General features: G+C 42.3%; 1 protein-coding gene across 3 annotated transcripts in view; it reads right to left on the bottom strand.

Moving 5' to 3' along the window:
- LOC113152946 (integrin alpha-3-like) overlaps positions 1-13,998 on the bottom strand; it is a 32,714-nt gene extending 18,716 nt beyond the window's left edge. For 2 of the 3 annotated variants that reach the window (XR_003297944.1, XR_003297942.1), the window contains exons 1-11: positions 13,587-13,998; positions 11,972-12,141; positions 6,103-6,230; positions 5,244-5,326; positions 4,453-4,592; positions 1,609-1,715; positions 1,410-1,505; positions 1,102-1,161; positions 860-1,013; positions 402-595; positions 213-301 (exon numbers count right to left, since the gene is read on the bottom strand). Coding sequence is in view for 1 of the 3 variants with exons in the window: in XM_026346491.1 (XP_026202276.1) it covers positions 213-301; positions 402-595; positions 860-1,013; positions 1,102-1,161; positions 1,410-1,505; positions 1,609-1,715; positions 4,453-4,592; positions 5,244-5,326; positions 6,103-6,230; positions 11,972-12,141; positions 13,587-13,622 (1,257 nt within the window). In the remaining 2 variants the exon portion in view is untranslated. The remainder of the gene's footprint in view (positions 1-212; positions 302-401; positions 596-859; positions 1,014-1,101; positions 1,162-1,409; positions 1,506-1,608; positions 1,716-4,452; positions 4,593-5,243; positions 5,327-6,102; positions 6,231-11,971; positions 12,142-13,586) is intronic. The other variant, XM_026346491.1, reaches the window with a different exon arrangement.
- Between the last annotated feature and the right edge of the window lie 4,700 nt (positions 13,999-18,698).

Genomic DNA, 18,698 nt, shown 5'->3' on the forward strand with positions numbered 1-18,698 from the left:
CCCGTGAGTGTTTTCCTGCCCTTGTGCAGTGGTTTTTGTTTCATCCTTTGATCCCTAAGTTGTTACTTTGTTCTCGTGTTTCTGCATGTTTTTGTAGTGTCGGTGACACCCGCCTTAGTTTCCCTGGTTTTTGTAGTGTGTTTAATAAATCCTGTTTAAGTTCATTCCTGCCTCGTCCCCCTCCTTAAATTGTGACACAGGGTATGTCAAACCTGATTTGGTTCTGTAGAGACCCCTTTGCTGCTTCCAGTCCAGATCATCACACTTCCTGATTCATGGAATGGAGCTCCAACTGCAAAGTCTAAAACACAACAAGTGTTACAGACTTCAGGATCACATCACTCTGCCGGATTATTGATTATGAATAACATGACATTGTCAGCGTATGGCTGCATTCTTACCCTGGAAACCATCTTGGTTCAGGTCTCCAGCAGCAGCCACAGCCATACCAAAACCAGATCTGGCTGGGCCCCTCAGAACCACTCTAGGCTGAGGGGGAAAATGTCCTCCTGAGTTTATGTAGACATAAACGGCCCCACCCACCTCCTGTTGACGATGGAAATAAAAAGGAGCGCCTACCAGCAGGTCATTCCACCTGCAAAAACAGCTTTAAGTTCATGATTTGAAACATTACTAAAAACATTTATGTAGAACAAAATATTACGGTTTAAAAACACATTAGGGAGACAAAAGCCTGTGGTGTATGAAGCATTTGTGTGCCTAACTCCTGTTTAAGGTATACTTTAAAAAATTGTGAGCCTGCACTTCAATATTAGGATGTGTAACATGTAAGAGCTGAGTCCAGGTTTCGAGCTGTGACATGGAACAAAAAGGGAACACAACTGCAGATACTCATTACCCATCGTTGTTGAGGTCGGTGGCTGCCACAGCGTTACCAAAGTATGATCCTGTCTGTTCACCACGCAGAGTTTGGTTAACCTGTAATGTTTTAGGATGTTTTGCCACCAGGAATACAGAACCACGAGCGTCGTCCTTACAGTCCCTGGGAGCTCCTGTTCATCAATATAAAATGTCAGTAATCTCAGTATATCAGTAGATCAGTACTGTTGGCTGTTTATTGGTTCTTCGCCTATCCATCACCTGTTACTATGGTTTCATCACCCTCTGAGAGAAGACGACGAGCCTGAGTAACCGAGTAACCTGAAAAAACATACACTTAACGTTAACTGTGTCTATCTCAACTCTGTGTAAAGCTCCTTTCTGCAGTGTACCACAGATAACCATCACTATTTTACTGTAATACTGAAGGAAACATAACAAGATTGTGATTGTGAAGTTCTGCAGCCTCTTTTTCTCAGTTTATTCTGGATTGAGATCAGAGATATTAATATCCTCAGTAGTGAAGGTCAAATATCTGAGAAGCAGTGGGACGTAAAAGGGCAGTTCACCCATATAAATGTGTCTGTTCTCTTTGGTTTGAGGTAACGAGCTCTTCTGGGTGTCATAGCCATCGTTTGGATTCATCCAGGAGACGTGGACATTTCCTGGTACACAGACATAATACAAAAGAAATTAGCTCGTAAAGTGTTCAGGGCAGAAAGCTTGAGAAGGTGAGAGATGAATACATTTAAACATACAGTCTCTCACCTTGCCATTCAAAGCTTCCAGGTGATCCGACAATGATTTCAGTCTGAGTTATGAAGGCTGAAATTCCCATGGTACACATGGCCTCACCCCTGAAGTCACCCTGGTAGCTAAACACAGACAAAAAGAGGTTTACTGTGGCTTGTTGGAGATAAATGGTTCCATCAAGTAGAGCTTCTCCCAGCTGAACCGATAATGGTGACGGAGTACACCACAGTAGTATACAGTAGTTGCCACGGCCTGAACTTAAAAAGGCACAGCAATGGGGAGAGGGGTTTTCAGTCTGTCATTTTTGTTTTTCTGATCAGAATTTATAAAAAAAAAACCTTATATAATAAAGACTTTTTATTCAAATGTATCATCTAAAATAAAGAATCTGATCCTGTCTTTACTGAACTCTAACATGTTCTCATTCTGCTGTAAGCTGATCTCCTTCACAGTTTCTATAGAGAGGACAGAGAACATTAGAGAGACTCTGATGTCAGTAAACTCTGTAATTAACTTAATAAAAAAAACTATTAACATTAAAATGAACTCTGTGAGGAACCTATTGGTTAAATTTTCTCTGTAGTTCCAGAAAGTCAAACATAGTGAAACGTCTTCACTCAAAAGGTTCCTGTCATGTCTTTGTCAGAGTATCATTCTTCCAGTTCTTTTATTCAGACCAAATCAGTAAGTGAAATGTCTGTGAATGTGAATGTGTATGTTTGAACCAGGAGCTGAAAACCATGATGGGTCAGATTCAGGAGGAAAAAGCTGATGTTTCACTGAGCCTCTAAATTTTTTACTGTATTTAAACAAGTAGGCCATGGGGGGTGAATGCTGGCCCTACTTGTTTACCAGCTGTTTCCCTGACACCTCCTTTATGATCTCAGGAGACTTTAACCATGCCACGCTCACTAACTGCATCACTGATTACATACATTTCTGTGTGGACACCCACGTACCCACAAAAAACATTTGCTGCTTTCCCAACAACAAGCCCTGGGTCACTCAGGACATCAAAGCCATCCTGAATGACAAAAAGAAGGCATTCAAGTCAGGAGACAGGGAGGCAGCGAGGAGGGTTCCAGAGACTGCTGTCTTCTAGGAACATGGAGGGGAAGGAGACTTACAGGAGAAAACTGGAACAAAGCCTTCAACATAACAACACCAGGGAGGTTTGGAGGGGCATGAGGACCATGACTGGCTACAAGTCCAGCAGCCAGGAGACTGTGGGGACAGTGGAGCGGGCCAACAAATTTGACAAGTTTTGAATAAATAGATACCAGGCTGAGCCGCAGAGACCCCTGTAGTTCACTAACTGCTCCTCAGTCCCTCCCCCACACGACTCAGCCACCACCCACATGATTTCAGCATATCAGGTGAGGAGAGAGCTGAAGAGGCTTCACCTCACGAAAGCTGCAGGTCCAGATGGAGTCAGCCTAATGTGCTGCAGCTATGTGGTGTTCTCCAACACAACTTCAACCTCAGCCTGCATCTGGAGAGAGTTCCTCTTAGGTGGAAAAAGTCCTCAATGACAACAGACCAGTGGCTCTGACCTCACATATTAGTCCCTCCGACCTCTGGTCAAAAGCCCTAACTTGACCCCCTCCAGTTTGAGTGTCAACCCCAAGTCGGAGTGGATGATGCCAACCTACATCTGCTCCATCAAACCAACACCTGGATAAGCCGACAAGCCGAAAAAATGCATGTTGACACTCCCCTGATTTTGTGGATCATGGACTAACTCACCAACAGCCCCCAGTACGTCCGCCTTCAGGACTGTGTCTGACACTGTGGTCTGTAGCACAGATGCTCCACAGTTCTGTATTCCTTCCTCTTCACCTCTCTTGACTTTAGGTACAACTTCTGCCATCTTCAGAAGTTTCCTAATGAGGCTGCAAATTGGCGCTATACAAATAAAACTGAATTGAATTAAATTGCAGTTGTTGGATGTATTCAGGCTGGGTCACAGAGTAAGAGGGAGTAGTGGACAGTTTTGTCGACTGGTGTGGGCTCAACTATCTTAAACTGAACATCAGTAAAACAAATGAGCTGGTGATGGACTTCAGGAAATCTGGGAGTCCAGTCACTCTCTATACAGGGGGGCGAAGTGAAGGTCATAGTACGAGTACAAATACCTGGGAGTGTAAAAACTGGACTGGACTAAGAACTCAGCAGCATTGTACAAAAAGGCTCAGAGCCGGATGTACTTTCTGAGGAGACTCAGGTCCTTCAACGTCTGCAGCACCATGCTAATGATGTCCTGTGAGTCTGTGGTTCCAGTGTCATCTTCTATGCTGTGGTCTGCTGGGGCAGCAACATGAAGGTGGCAGAAACCAACAGACTGAACAAACTGATCAGGATGGCTGGCTCTGTTCTGGGGGTGGAGCTGGACCCTCTACATGTTGTAGCTGAGAGGAGGATGCTGTCAATACTCTTCTCAATCCTGGACAATCCCTCCCACCCACTGCACTGTGTGTTGGTTGGACAGAGGAGCACGTTCAGCCAGAGACTGATCAACATCAAGTGCTCCACAGAGAACCACAGGAGGTCCTTTCTACCTGTGATCATCAAACTGTACAACTCCTCCCCTTCTGCAAGTGGAGCGGAACTGAACTGACTATGATCAATATCATTATTTAGGTCATTTATTTGTTATCATTCCACTCTGGTCTATTATTATTGACCCATTTCATCCATCTGACATTCTGTATATACAGTTTATTACTGTTTGTGTTAATGTACATCTGTTCTGATTGTGGTTCTTTTTTTTCTGTCTGAATTGAGAGCAACTGTAACAAGGTAAAACAGTTTTGCTCTGGGATTAGGTGGTCACTTGATCTGTGTGTCATGTGGACCTACTTGCAGGGCTGGTCTGGTATCTGCCAGTTCAGGTCATCGTCTTTGTCATACTGAAGGTCGTTTCCACGGAGATAACACTGACCGATCATGCTCCTCAATTCATGTGCTCCGTAGACTTTAATAAAGCGATGACCACATGCCTGCAGACACAGAACACAGTGGTTAGTTAGTTAGTTAGTTAGTTAGTGCAGAGAGGAAATAGCTCCTGACTTTATTAGTCAGTGGATTAATAATATTAGTTAAACGGTCTGTAAGCTACTTAGTTGTTTAGTTGGAGGATACTTAGCTAGTGGCTTTTTATTGCCAGTTAGTTGTTAATAAGTAAACCAGTACTCATATCACACACTGGTCAATTATATAGTTACCCTAATGTGATCACACATATTAACTTACTTAGTGGTTAATTTGATTAGTTGGTTATTTAGTCAAGTTGGTCTAGACTCCAGTTCTCTATCAAGTTGATCAATAATGAACTAAGTTTAACATTAGTTGGTTAGTGCACCTGATGGGGACATAATGGAATAAGGATAAAAAGCTCAGTCAAAACATTAAATATTAAAAATAATGGTAAAATGTTTTGTGGTAATTTAGTCCTTAAAGGTGCAATTCACCCAAATGGTTTTATTTTTCTGGGTTTCCACTCCATCAGTAGTTATCAACTCCGGGTGGAGTTTAGTTTGTGTTTGGTCACTTTTCACGTGTGATTTTTGTATTTTAGGTGAACTGCCTCTTTAAAAACATTTAATAAGCACATTTAAGAGCCTGGTGAACCAATGAGATCACAAACTTACCAGGACCCTCCCCCCAGGCCTGCCCTGACTGGCTACTGAGACACCCAGCCACATGTCTTCAATTAGGTCCTCAGGGTTCACGTCTGAAACAGGAACAAGACAGTGTTATTCTCTGCAGTTTTATGAAGCCTCACATTAAAAATGATTGGCCATTGCCATAGTTACAGCTGATTACAGCCCTCTCAGGACAAGGCTTTATCATGTCCGAGTGTGTTGTGTTTGGCAGCAGCAGATAAAAGGTCAGAAACAGACGGCGGCTGTCACTCCTCACTGCCCATAATGCACCAGGAGTCAGATAACATCGAGAAGCAGACGTGAGCTAAAACTCTTGCAGGGGCGTCTTTTCTTCCTGAGTCCTGACTCACAGCTGAATATTCCATTGTAAAAAAACCTTTATCACGTAGTGAGGCTGAATGACACAGGAAAATAATCTAATTGGGATTTCTAAGAATATTACTGTGACTTGGCCTGCAAGTTTTAAAATGAGCTTTTGTTCACTGTGCTCCTGCAGCTCTGTACTGCTCCAGTGTTGCAGTCTATACCCCAAACACTGGCTCTACAATATGGCTTTAGATCCTGCCTTGGTCAGTGTTTTGATGGTTGATCTGACTTCTACTGCAACTGGGATGAATACAAATGTTATTGCCCCATCAAATGACCATTATCAGCTGTTCACACAATTATTGGTGCGGGTTAGTAGGCCCTGCTCCACATTCCATTGGGCCGTTATCATGTCCTGGACAAAAAAGTTTGAGACAAAGACAAACAAATAAACCTAATCCCTGTTGCTGTGCTGTACATGAACAATCTAAAATGTTCTTTTTGATCTGAAAAGAAATGAAATATAGGTGAGTCTCACCTTGATCTATGAGCTTGATCCTGCTGCAGTCTGATTGGTCAGTGGTGATTGGACAGCTGTACACGCCTCCTGTTTCATTGGCTGGTACAGTTGGCTCTGCCTTGTCCCTGGGAGCTCCAACCAATAGCCTGTCAGGAGGAGGTGAGGTGAGACTGTATGTATAAGTTTTCTACAGTTGATTATACTCTGTTAAAATCTGATGTAAAAAAGTTCTATTTTAAAGTTTCATCTATCTGTCACAGAAAACACAAAACACAATTTGTTTTAGCACCTGCAGTGGTAATAAAATCATCTTATCCTAGTTCCACAGAAGACCTTCATGGATTCTGGAAAGACTTTATTTCTGACCCTGAAAAACCAAACAGCTTTTGAAGGCACAGACCTGTGATATGTTTTTGACCAAAAAACCTGGCAACCTGGCAATAATTAAATCACAACCACCAAGGAATGGTTCAATCTTTATATATCTTTCTGTTGTTGGGAGGAGTTGAGGAGATTTTTCACTGTTTCAACTGTTTGTCAGCTCAGACTCACATGACAGGGAGGAACCAGACTTCAGTCATATTTGATTCAAATCCGTTTTCTGGAACTCCTGTTAAAACTGGAGCTATGTTTGGAGGGAACCTTCCTCCTGTTTATCAGAGCTGCAGCGATAAGGATGAATCACATTACAACAAATGAGACACCAGTCCTCTGTCTGTCATTGTCTGTTTCCTGTCTTCCATGGCCTTTATTCTGTCAGTGTGTCCCACTGTGGGGACTTCATGTCCTTTTAATAATTTACCATTCTATTTTAGAGCACAGACAGAATTAACGAGAGAACATGTTCTTTGTGTTGGTTTAGTTCAGCCTTCAGGATTGTAACCTTTGTGCAGGAACAGGATGTGGTCTGTGGTAGACCTCAGCAGGATGAAGACTAAAGGCAGGTGAAACTGTTTCAGTGTCTGTACATATTTGATTAACATGCAAAGATCGATCATTCCTATTGCATCAGTGTTATCAACGTTGCATTTTTCCAACATTTCCACCTGCAGATCTTAATGTTTTTACATTCACAGATTCGTAAAGCTGTGGCAGAAACCAGCTGCATCAGAAACTGTCTCAGAGGAATGTGTCTGTTCACGTGCTTTACCATGTAACCGGAAGCTGAAAATGAGCCATGTTAGCAGGTTAGCCAGAGATGCCCCTCCCAAACTCACAGCTCCGACAGGTGTGTGAGCAGTTACTGAGCAGAGGGGGAGATGCAGGTGAGTAGGCTCTCTGACATTAGCTAGTTAGCAGCACGGCCTTTCTTTTACATTGAACGGTGTGTTCTGTCCCAACAGTTCTAGAACTGAGACCGTTCTAAGAGGTTCTAAGTTTCTCGAAGTGTGGATCTTGCTGTAATTAGCAAATTAGCCGTTTGGCTCCGTCTGCTAACGGAGGCTGACGAGCTGAGCGCCTGTCACATGTGATTAACGTTTACTGTGAGAAGGGACATTTTCAGGATGTTTCTAGCTGTGTGTGCTGTGTTTCATGTCATGCACATGTGATGGACATGTAATGTTTTAGACCGTTTGATCATTTATGATTTTATTCTCGTCTGGACATTGACGTCTGGATATTGAGCTGCTCCAGAAGGGCAGTATGACCAAATTATAGGAAGCTCTTTAAGGGAAATTATTATTCTATAATAATATTCATGTTTTAATTGTACTTTTCTCAGACATTTTTAATTTATTTTGGCTCTTGAAAGCTCCAAAGCCACACTGACCTCCTTCAGAGACCCTGAAATTATCCCTGGGACCTTTCAAAGAATCCTGGAACTCCTCTATATGACACTTGGGAGGAGGTCCCCTTTCACCTAATAAAGGTATCCTGGAAATCCTTCAATGCCTGTTGAGTCCTTAAGGACCTTTAAAACCTTTTCTTCTTATTTATTGATTAGGTGACGATTAAGAGAGGTCTCTGTTCGACCAGTCACAGATGGGCAGGACTCTAAACCAATCAGAGGGGACATTGTCCTCCTGACCCCTGAACTCCCTAAGGAAGTTTAGTGTGTGCGTGTGTGTGGTCCATTAGCAAGTAATCCAATTAAAGAACATAAAAAGATGGTTGTCATGGTGACCATGGAGACAGACAGCTGGGTGACCTCTAAGGGACCTCCAATGGGGAGGCTCCTCACATCACAGGGGTGTGTGTGTGTGTGTGTGTGTGTGTGTGTGTGTGTGTGTGTGTGTGTGTGAAATCCTGGTCCCCCCTGTCAGCAACCATCCCTCATCACGTGATCGCCCACTACTGTGATTGGATGATGGTGTAAAACATTGACATTTTTTTAATACAGTCAGTGACCAACTAACAGCTGTCACTAAATCCAACTCTGTTTACAGCAAACGTGCTGCAACATTAAACAAAACACGGATCTAAAAAACAATCAGTCCCAAAACTAGATACAGGGGACACAGTGAAAGATGTCAGCGCTGCAGGAAGCCACTACTCTCCAAAAAGAACATTACTGTCCGTTGATGCTGGTTCAGGGACATGTGGAGAAATAGAAGCTGCTGGAAGAAAGTGCCATTCTGTTTGGTGATGACCAAACTCTGCATTAGGCAGAAGAACCTGATCCCATCCACCATGGTGGTGATTGGTCATGATCTGGGACTGTAAAAAATGTGGCTTGCAGCTCGCTGACTCCATGTCGACATGATCCAGACCCTGAATAGCTGCAGGATCTCACCCTCACTGAACTGATACTGGTTCTCCACCTGGTGTGTTACATGTTTATCAGTGTGCACCGGCAGAGACGAGACGAGTCGCCTCTATCATGTCTGAGAATGAAACCGTTTTTCCAGGACCAGAGGTCAGTGTGTCCTCTGCTGCATGAACCCTTTAGGTTTTAATGACTCTAGGCTCTGCTCCACTACTGGTACATCTCTAAAAACAGATAACAAGCTCCTGGAATTTCAAGAACCACAACGCCAAGTCAGGACCTACAAAACCTCCTCAAGTAGCCATACAACCTGTAGGAACCCTTAATCCACATCCAGAAGCCAGACAAAATGTCAACATCACAATTTGTTCTCAAGGCCTCTCAAAACTGCTTCACAGACCTCTATCTGAGTCCTAAGGACTGTTACATCTGTGTTTATCTCCCTGGAGCTTCCTGAAGGTGTCCTGGAACATCCTCATGCCTCCTTCTCCCTCTGCAGCTGCTGCTCTGATGTTTTCTTTGACTTGAGGAGAATCAAACTCATTATTAACGCTGCAGGGCATCACCTGACCCACCAAGTGCGTGTGGATTCCTCTTATGTAACAGGATTCATATTTTTCATTTACAGAACACATGCATCACATTATTTTACACCACAGCACACAGCACCAAACACTTTCCTGTCTCTGTACTTGTTGACCCGCTGTTTTAGTTTCATGGGGATTAAGTGCGAAATGTATATATTTTTATTAACAGTGCAGAGTCAGAGAAAGATTCTAGTTCTGTTTTCAGCAAGTTTTTGAAAATTGAGAGTGAAGCTGCTGAGCATGCAGAGGTGGGTAGGTTGTTCCACCACTGTGGAACCACTGAGCTGAGAAGTTTACCCTGGGATCTTTTAAGGTGAAGGGAACACAGGATGTCGTTCACTGGCAGAGTGCAGTGATCGAGAGGGATTGTAGACCTGGAGGAGGGGTTAAGGGGAATAATTGCATTTATTGTACAAAACATGTGGATTGTTGTCCCACCTGACCCTCGTGTCGTTAGAATCACAAATCTAAGTGTCAGTGCCTGTTAAACTGCATGTTTCCCCAGTGTACATGTGGACTGGATGGTCTTCACTGCAGTGAAATGTGTTTCAGGGTTTGAAATATAGAACCATGACCCGGTCTTCTGAGACAGTAAACTGATGAAAACAAAGTACATCACACAATCAATTATTCACCTGGGCACACCTGAGAACACATTGGACAGACCGTTGGGTACACTGCAGTTCTGCACAGTCCTAAAACCTTTTACAGAACCAGGTCTGTACCTGTGCCTTTCAGAGAGCCTGGTTCCTGTGATTGTGATAAGGGGTTAGAGCAGCTCAGTTAAAATCTGTGACCACACAAGGAGTAATCTGATTACTGATGCACTTACAGTAACTAGGTTACTGCAGGGAAACATCCTGTCATCAATAAATAACAATGTCGTGTCAACAGAACCAGCATCAGAATCTGGACCCAAACATCAGAATTGATGAACCAGAGGTTCTGGACAAATTCTGCTCTGGTCAGCCGGACTGAGACCATCTGAAAAGGACTGAAGTGGTAAATCGGTCATCGGTTCGTTCCTCCTGCCGCCTCAGAACTGAAGTTCCAGCTCACGAATCGAACAGATCAGTTACAGCTGGGAACGTTTTATCTGATGGCTTTTAGACATTGTTATTTCTTTCAGCCGTTACCAACCATTAGCTTGTCATGTAAACACTACACATGTAAGAGGTTATACTGTTTGGGCCTAAAAATCTCAGAGACACTATGTCTAAACACATTCTCACCATTGATGACTTAGTTCTGGCCTCAAGTAATACTGTAAGAAATCTCTGAGGTATCTTTGATCAGGATATCTCCTTCACTTCATACATCAAAGAAATCTCTAGAACTGCCTTTTTTCACCTAAGAAACATTAAAGTTAAAATTAGGAGCATCCTGTCCCAAAGTGATGCTGAAAAACTAGTCCATGCATTTGTTACTTCCAGACTGGACTATTGTAATTCATTATTAATAGGATGTCCCAATAACTCATTAAAGAGCCTCCAGTTAATCCAAAATGCTGCAGCCAGAGTTCTGACTGGAATTAGCAAGAGAGATCATATTTCTCCAACGTTAGCTTCTCTCCATTGGCTCCCTGTTAAATCCAGAATTGAATTTAAAATTCTTCTCCTAACTTATAAATCCCTTAATAATCAGGCTCCATCTTATCTTAAAGACCTCATAGTTCCATATCTTCCAAGCAGAACTCTCTGTTCTCAGACTGCAGGTTTACTTGTGGTTCCTAGAGTTTCCAAATGTAGAATGGGAGGCAGAGCCTTTAGCTACCAAGCCCCTCTCCTGTGGAACCAGCTCCCAGTTCAGGTTCGGGAGGCAGACACCATCTCTACATTTAAGACTAGACTTAAAACTTTCCTTTTTTATTAAGCTTATAGTTAGAGATGGACTCTGAACCATCTCTTAGTTATGCTGATATAGCTTAATCTGCTGGGGGACCTCTACTGATAAACTGAGCTCCTCTCCTCTCTCCTTTCTCCTTTCTCCTGTATCAATGCAAATGCCACCATTTCATGTCATTAACTTCTCTCTCCTGTAGTTGTGTTTCCTCCTCTCTGTCTCCCTCTCTCTGTACTTTTCTGCAGGTATCCTCGGCCTGGAGCTGTACATCTCCAGAATCCAGTTCATCTGCCCAATGTTCTTGATGCTTGTTGTTGTCTTTATTGCCTGCTGTTCTTTTCTCTCTCCTCTTTCCACCCACCCCAACCGGTCGAGGCAGATGGCCGCCCACTATGAGCCTGGTTCTGCTGGAGGTTTCTTCCTCTAAAGGGAGTTTTTCCTCTCCACTGTTGCCTAAAGCTTGCTCAAATGGGATTGTTGGGTTTTCTTTATAATTTTTTGTATAAATATTTTCTGTAAGGTCTTAAACCTTACACTGTAAGATGCGTTGAGATAACTTCTGTTGTAAATTGGCGCTATACAAATAAAATTGAATTTGAATTTAATTGAATGTAAGACTCACAGGTGTTTCTACCCGTAGAACATGAAACACATTGACACAGATGATTGGCTGAGACAGAATCTTGTTAACTTTCAATGGAAAATTAGCTCCGGACAGACACACATGCAACAGAGACAGGTGTGCACTCACAAGTAAGTGTCTGTCTTCAGGTCCTGGTGCAGAGCGACAGATAGTCCGAACAGACTTCCATTTCTGCCCGTCTTCAGCACTGGGAATGCCGTGTCGAGGTTGAACGCCACACACGCACCGACACACAGGCCCAGCAACACACACACACGTGTTGCCATGGGGACACACACCTGATAGGACGACAGCAGAAAAGAGTAAAAAGCGTGACTGGTAGGGATGCAGCACCTGTGCAGGTGAGGACAGAAAACAAATTGCATGTTGAGGTCATGTGACCTGCTGAGCGTTCTCACCCGACATCTGTTGGTGTAAGTGAACAGGTGAGACTGACTGTGACATTAATTATTCATGACCAGCAGCATACAGCTCATCACATTAGCTACAGTTGATTTCAGTTTCACAGTTTAAATGTGATCTTTATGAACAGGAGTCTGGGGTTCCGTCGTCGTTGGTTCGATCCACCTGGTCTTTGAACAACCGGAGAGAGAGTTGTGTCCATATTCTCAGCGGGAAGGCAAACACAAATCCTGGTAATGTTTTTTTCATGGTCAGGATTCTAAGTGTCTGGTCTGAAGACCTCAGAATTACTTTGCTCTTTTTTGCAGATCTTGACCTTCAGCAGGTGCCTGAGCAGTTTGCAGCGAAGCGTGAAGCAGCTAGGATGAGGGACAGCACGTCCAAATGCATTTCTAGTTCTTTGACAGACGACAGTGGATTGCCCCCTTCAGGTTGGGAGTGAGTTCAATTCAATTCAATTCAATTTTATTTGAGTTGTCTTCACAGTGAGGGCAAAATGCAGATCGACAGGTGGATTGTTGCAGTGTCAGCAATTAAGGTCACAATTTACCAGTTGGTCCACGCTCCAACCCTCAGCTGTGCTGAGTCCTGTCATCTGGAGGAGCACCATGGAGACCCTGGGTCATATGGCTGATATCTGCAGGCTATGCACTAGGAGGTGGACTGCACATCCACTCAGTGTAGGGTTGGTAGTTCCAATCCTGGGTCCTGGTGTCCATGCACACTAAACCTTACGCTGGTCCCCCGGGTCAGGCCATAGACATGTGATGGGGTGTAAAGCGACATGAGTACAGCTAGTCAACTGTAATAAAATCTGAAGATCTGCAGTTTTTCTTTGGACTGGTCAAAACTGTGAAGGGTGGAGACTCTGACCCTGGAGTCATGAAGAGTAAACGTAACTGCAGATTTTGACTAGTCACGATTCATAATTCAGACCTCTACAATGCCATTATGCATTTGTTATGTTCATGCTTCAGCGTAAACAATTAATCACATTTAATCACAGTTCAAATGTCTGAGTCACCTTTACTGCATTTTACAGTGTCGGTGTCGATACAAAGATCATTTATCATTAATGTCACTATTAAACATTTGACTTTTGGCTGATCACTGTTTCAAATGTTTTCTCTTTGTGTGAAAAAGAATTCCTATTTTTAACATTAACAGTAAAAGTACAGAATATTTCTCTCATGCTGATGAAAGTTACTTTTTTTAATAGTATTTTTACACGGTGGTATTTGCACTTCACTATTTTTGTAATCGAACCAGAAAAACGATCAGTGAATCTGCAGCTTGAACAGAAAAAAGGTGAATTTCAAACCTTCGTCTTTACAGAACAGAAGCAGCTTCTCCTCATCCTCTGCAGGTCGTCGGTTCGATTCCCGCTCAGCTCCGTCTCACTTCTCCGTCTGCAGACGACTGATTTTCACATGCTCCCACCCCCGTCTGTTTCAGCTCTATGTCTCCGCCTCCCGCCCTCTCTCTCTCATTCTCATTCTTCGGTCGTGCTCGCTCGCCCTGAAATGAAATCACGTCTGTGTGTGTGTGTGTGTGTGTAAAAACACACACAGGCCATAAATGGGTTTGGGCGTGCGAGGGCACCTTGATTCTCTCTCTTCTCTCTTTACACGCCCTTGTGTGTGTGTGTGTGTGTGAGAGAGAGAGAGAGAGAATGTTTTACTAACATTATGAGGTCTGAACTTTGCTCTCTCTCACACACACACTGGGCTTATACAGCTTCCTGTCTTTGTGATCACTTCCTCTTTCCATTTGCTTACGCACTGCACCTTTAAATGACTTCAGGTGTTGATCTGTAAGCTAAAAAATGTTTCAGCTCAATCCACAGGGTCCAGGTCACTCTTTTATTTTATTAAACATTTCTTTCTTTCTCTCTCTTGTGAGAAAAAAATCCTTAGTTTTATTAAAAGGATTTATGCTGAAGTGAGCTTTATATCCTCTGGATTTACATATCATAGGGCGTTATAGTTCACACCTTAGTGAAAGACAGAGAACAATAGAATTTGTCTTTCACTTTGCAGATTTGGATAAAATGTATAGAAAGCTGAGAGATTTGGTGTGAGCGTTTTGAATGTTGGATTTCATTCAATTACTTAAACAGTGGTTTGGATGTTTATTCCAAACCTGGTCCTCACAGCGTTATCTCCAGTGGTGCGAGTTGCCTCGTAATGGAAAAGTCTGAACTTGTCTTTGTCAGACCGTTTATCTGATGCTGCTGTGAACACATCTACAATAACCACACTGATCAAAAGCTTCATGTTTTCTAGTAACTGCTGCGCTCGAACGCACCACAGAGACGTGACCTGCAGATAAACTCTGCACCTGAGCGACAGGAAGAGAGTAAGTGTCTCTGATCAAACATCTGCAGGATGTGTGAGATAAAGAGTTCTGCTACTGTGGCTGATCTCCTCCACTCATGCGGGACGTCAAATTTAAGAACAGTTCACCAAGCCAATCAAAGAGCTCCGTTTCAAACTCCCAAACGTCCTGTGACTCGATGCTGATACCGTTACTGTAAAACCAAATGATTTGTCACCTGTTCTGTGAGGTTAATGTGATTTTCAGTCACCAGCTGATGATGTAAAGTTTATAAATGAAGTTGCTGTTGTCAGATGGTGTTTCTGAATGCAGCTCCATGCTCAGGTCATCTAATAAAACAAGTCATATAAATATTATTTAATATTAGTTAATACTTCACTTATGTTCTATTTTACAGTACTGCTAAGTGCAGCTGAAGAAGATGAAGATAAAATTGTAACAATGCGGAATATACAGTATACAATATAGGTTATATACAATATATACAGTTTACATATAGTAAATATAGTGTATACAATATATACATATCTACATACAGTGTGTGTCTATAAAATAAAACAGTTAGATTATTTTAAAACAGAGTCACGTCACCGTGATCACAACTGCTTTTAGACTTGAGTCAGAACACCACAAACCTCGTGTCTCTCTTTCCATTGGTTCTCAGACCTGAAGAGACCAAAGACATGAGGACTGCAGATAGACCAGGTCCCAGTGTAACTGTTGATCACAACGAAAGCAGCTGCTTTATTAAGATGAATAAATCAATAAGTAATCACTAAATAATTAAACTTTTACATTTGCAGATTGTGCAGATTAAGCATTAAATGTGCAGCAATGTTGCTGGTTGTGCTGCAACAAAATAAAATAATTGTCAGCATGTGTTGATAGGAATACAAGTATTTTAGCATGATGAAGTCCTGCGAAGGTAAAGCTAAGTCCCCACAGTGTAAATCATGAAACGGTTTTGCACCAGTGACCATGTGTGAATGTGAGTTAGTGCAGGTCCTGTCTCCAGTGTTTGTGTCACTTCCTGTTGTGAGTCAGTCAGGAAGTCCCTGGTGCAGGAAGACACTGATTGTTGTTCTGTGGTATCAGAGAGCGGGAAATGAAGGAGCTCGGAGAACGCAATCAAGCCAAAAGACTGCAACAAGCAACACAGCATTTTTACGCATTTACAGCAGTACATGGAAAAACAGTTAGAGCATCTCATGATGTCAACACGAGGCAGAGATAGTGACTTACGTTGTTAGTCACTTAAACTCAGACTTTCAAACAACAGCTAACGAGTCCCACGTGGACGACAGATCCCCTGTTGCTGTTCAAACACTGCAGTAGTTGGCGTAGTTTCTGAGGTTCCCGCACTTTATGACACAAGTTTGGCTAAATGAAAGAAACAGAGTCGTATCTCTTTATCCACTCTGGGCCCTCTTACAACAGCCACAGAAGAGCACTCCCTCAAGCACCAGCCCCCACAAACATTTCAGCACCTTCATGGTGGACGGGTTCTCTGCTGCTGTAGAAGACATGATTTTTTTTTGTGTCCTGTCTGGATAGGAGCAGAATTTGTCAGCTGACATAGAAATTATTAATTTTTTGTTAAAGTCAAAGCAGACAGAATCCAGTTTATACCTGTAGATCAGTTCCACAGATGTTCCCCAAGTAGCTATGTTGTTTAAAACAACACCTTCTTGTTTTTATGCATTTTACAGTGAAAAACACAAAACCATCATCTTTCACAGCCTTCTGAAATTGTCTAGACCAGCAGTGCAGCACTACACCAGAGTGGCAGTGTTTTTACTTTAGTTCCGTTCAGTTTCTGATCTTTGACTTCAAAGTTTCCCACAAGCCTCTGAACTGCTTTTACTAACTATCTTTGAGCAACACACCTGCTTGGAACCCATCTTTGTCATGATTTTGATGCTGGTTCTGTATATTTTAAACCTATATTTTAAGCCCCTTTAAGACGTGCCCATCACTGCTACTGAACAGCAGGACAAGGAGAGTGCTGCTCACCCTCCGAGTTGACGGCTTCTTTGTTTGCTTCTTTCTTTACTAAATCTATCTGTCTTTGCTGAAGCTGCTTTTCTGTCTTCTCGTGAACAGAGTCAGTTGTGTTGATCTTCTGGTGCTGTCTGAGCCTACTGTGGATTAAAATGCTGTGCAGCAGCTTCTATAGCTCTCTTTACTTGATAGTGCTGCTATGGAGTTGATTCCCTGTGTCAAATATCTCAGGATATTATCAGCAACAATCTCACTTGCAGAAACAACACTGCAGGCATCATCAAAAAGGCTCAACAACATCTCAAGGCAGCTGAAGAGGGCAGGACTGAACACCTCCGTTCTCACCTCCTTCTATAGGTGTGTTGTGAACAGCACTCTAACCTCCTCCATGACTGTATGTGTGTGGTGAAGGCTGCACATTGCCAACACTTTTGGACATTGATACCAACACATGCAGAGGTCTGTCACCACTCACCCTGCACACGAACTGCTCCTCTCCCTTCAGGTGGGAGACTGAGCAGCATCCAGGTTTTTTTTTTTTTTTTTTTTTTTTTGCATTGACAGTTGTTTTAGAAGGTGAAACTAGGATAAACTCCTTTCTGCACTTCATACGCCTCACTCCCTATTCCATACTCTCATTTACAATTAGTATTTTTCACGTCCCAGTGTGCATGCATCTGAACTTATGAAATCACTATTCCATTTTTAATTTAGAAAATTAAAGTATTAATAGACATTTGTCATTATTCAGCAGGGACATCACAGGGTATTTTAAAGAGTTCAGCAGAAGGTTAATTATTATCTGCTGTCCCAGGATAGATCTGACAGTGTCACAGGTCAAACATGTAGTCCTGAAGTAGTATACTTCATTGAGATGACCAGTCATGTGTCACATTTTTTATTATTTAGTACAATAGGTGTATTACATATTGTTCCTTCGAACTGTGAATCAGCTATGATATTGGGGAGTTACTCTCCCCAGAGAAACACCCCTCGGGGCTGTGTTGGTGCTTCGATCATTCCTTTCTTCATATTTAAGCAGAGACAACAAACCACATACCAAAAACCAAATATTTGTACCAAATATAAATGTGCAGTGAAACGGAGGCTGAACAAGTTTCAGGTCACAGAGCTTTTACTGAAAGGGCCCTAACATTTTTCTTTAATCTGTTGGTGTAGTTCTCAGTGTCAAGCAGAAAAGTTCATTTAAAAGAAAGGCTACAGGCAGTAGAACAATCATTAGAACTCAGCATGAATAAGCATCTTAAAGAAAAAAGTTTTACCAGCATAGTTTTTAGAACAGTTCCAGCATCTGTATGACTAAAGTGAGACACACATGAAATGATGGAGAGAAGTCGTTTTTATGTTGGACGTGACCTTTGTTTAATACAAGCACAAACAGCTGAGAGGACGACAGGATGAAGAGAGACAGAGTCATCACAGACAGGGGGAAACGTCCGACAGGTGTGTGTGTGTGTGTGTCACCTGGTTAACCTGAGGGAAAGGTAGACAGAACCTGAACCAGCACCGACACTCTTCTGCTTCCAGTGTAATTCTGGTTAGAAACATACCAAAAACTAAATACACTCCACAGCAGACCTATAGGTGGCGCTACAACACGTAGTTCCTGAAATCTGTGAATTCTACACGTTTTATTGAATTTTAATTATTGAATAAAATTGCATTTTAAATTTAATTTTGATTTCTTTTCATTTATATAATCTCTTTGTTCAGTTGTATTTTACTTTTTGTTTTTGTGTTAACCAGGGATTTCTAGTGAAACATTTTAAATGCTGATAAATAACATTTACTCAAGTACTATACTGAAGTACAAGTTTAAGGAACTTTACTGGAATATCACATAAATGACTCTCTGTCAGGTTATGCTACTGTGTGTATTTGTTGCTGTACCATAGCAGCCAAGATTTTATTTCATCCATTTCATTTGTTACAAATTTAACTGTGTAGAGATCCTCATCCTGGCAGAGATGTCAGCTTAAGTGTCAAGCAGTATTCAATTCAATTAAATTCAGTCTTATTTGTATAGCGCCAATTTAAAACAGAAGTTATCTCAAGGCACTTTACAGTGTAAGGT

This window comes from Anabas testudineus, chromosome 8 (assembly GCF_900324465.2).
Source record: "Anabas testudineus chromosome 8, fAnaTes1.2, whole genome shotgun sequence".
NCBI classification, from domain to species: domain Eukaryota; kingdom Metazoa; phylum Chordata; class Actinopteri; order Anabantiformes; family Anabantidae; genus Anabas; species Anabas testudineus.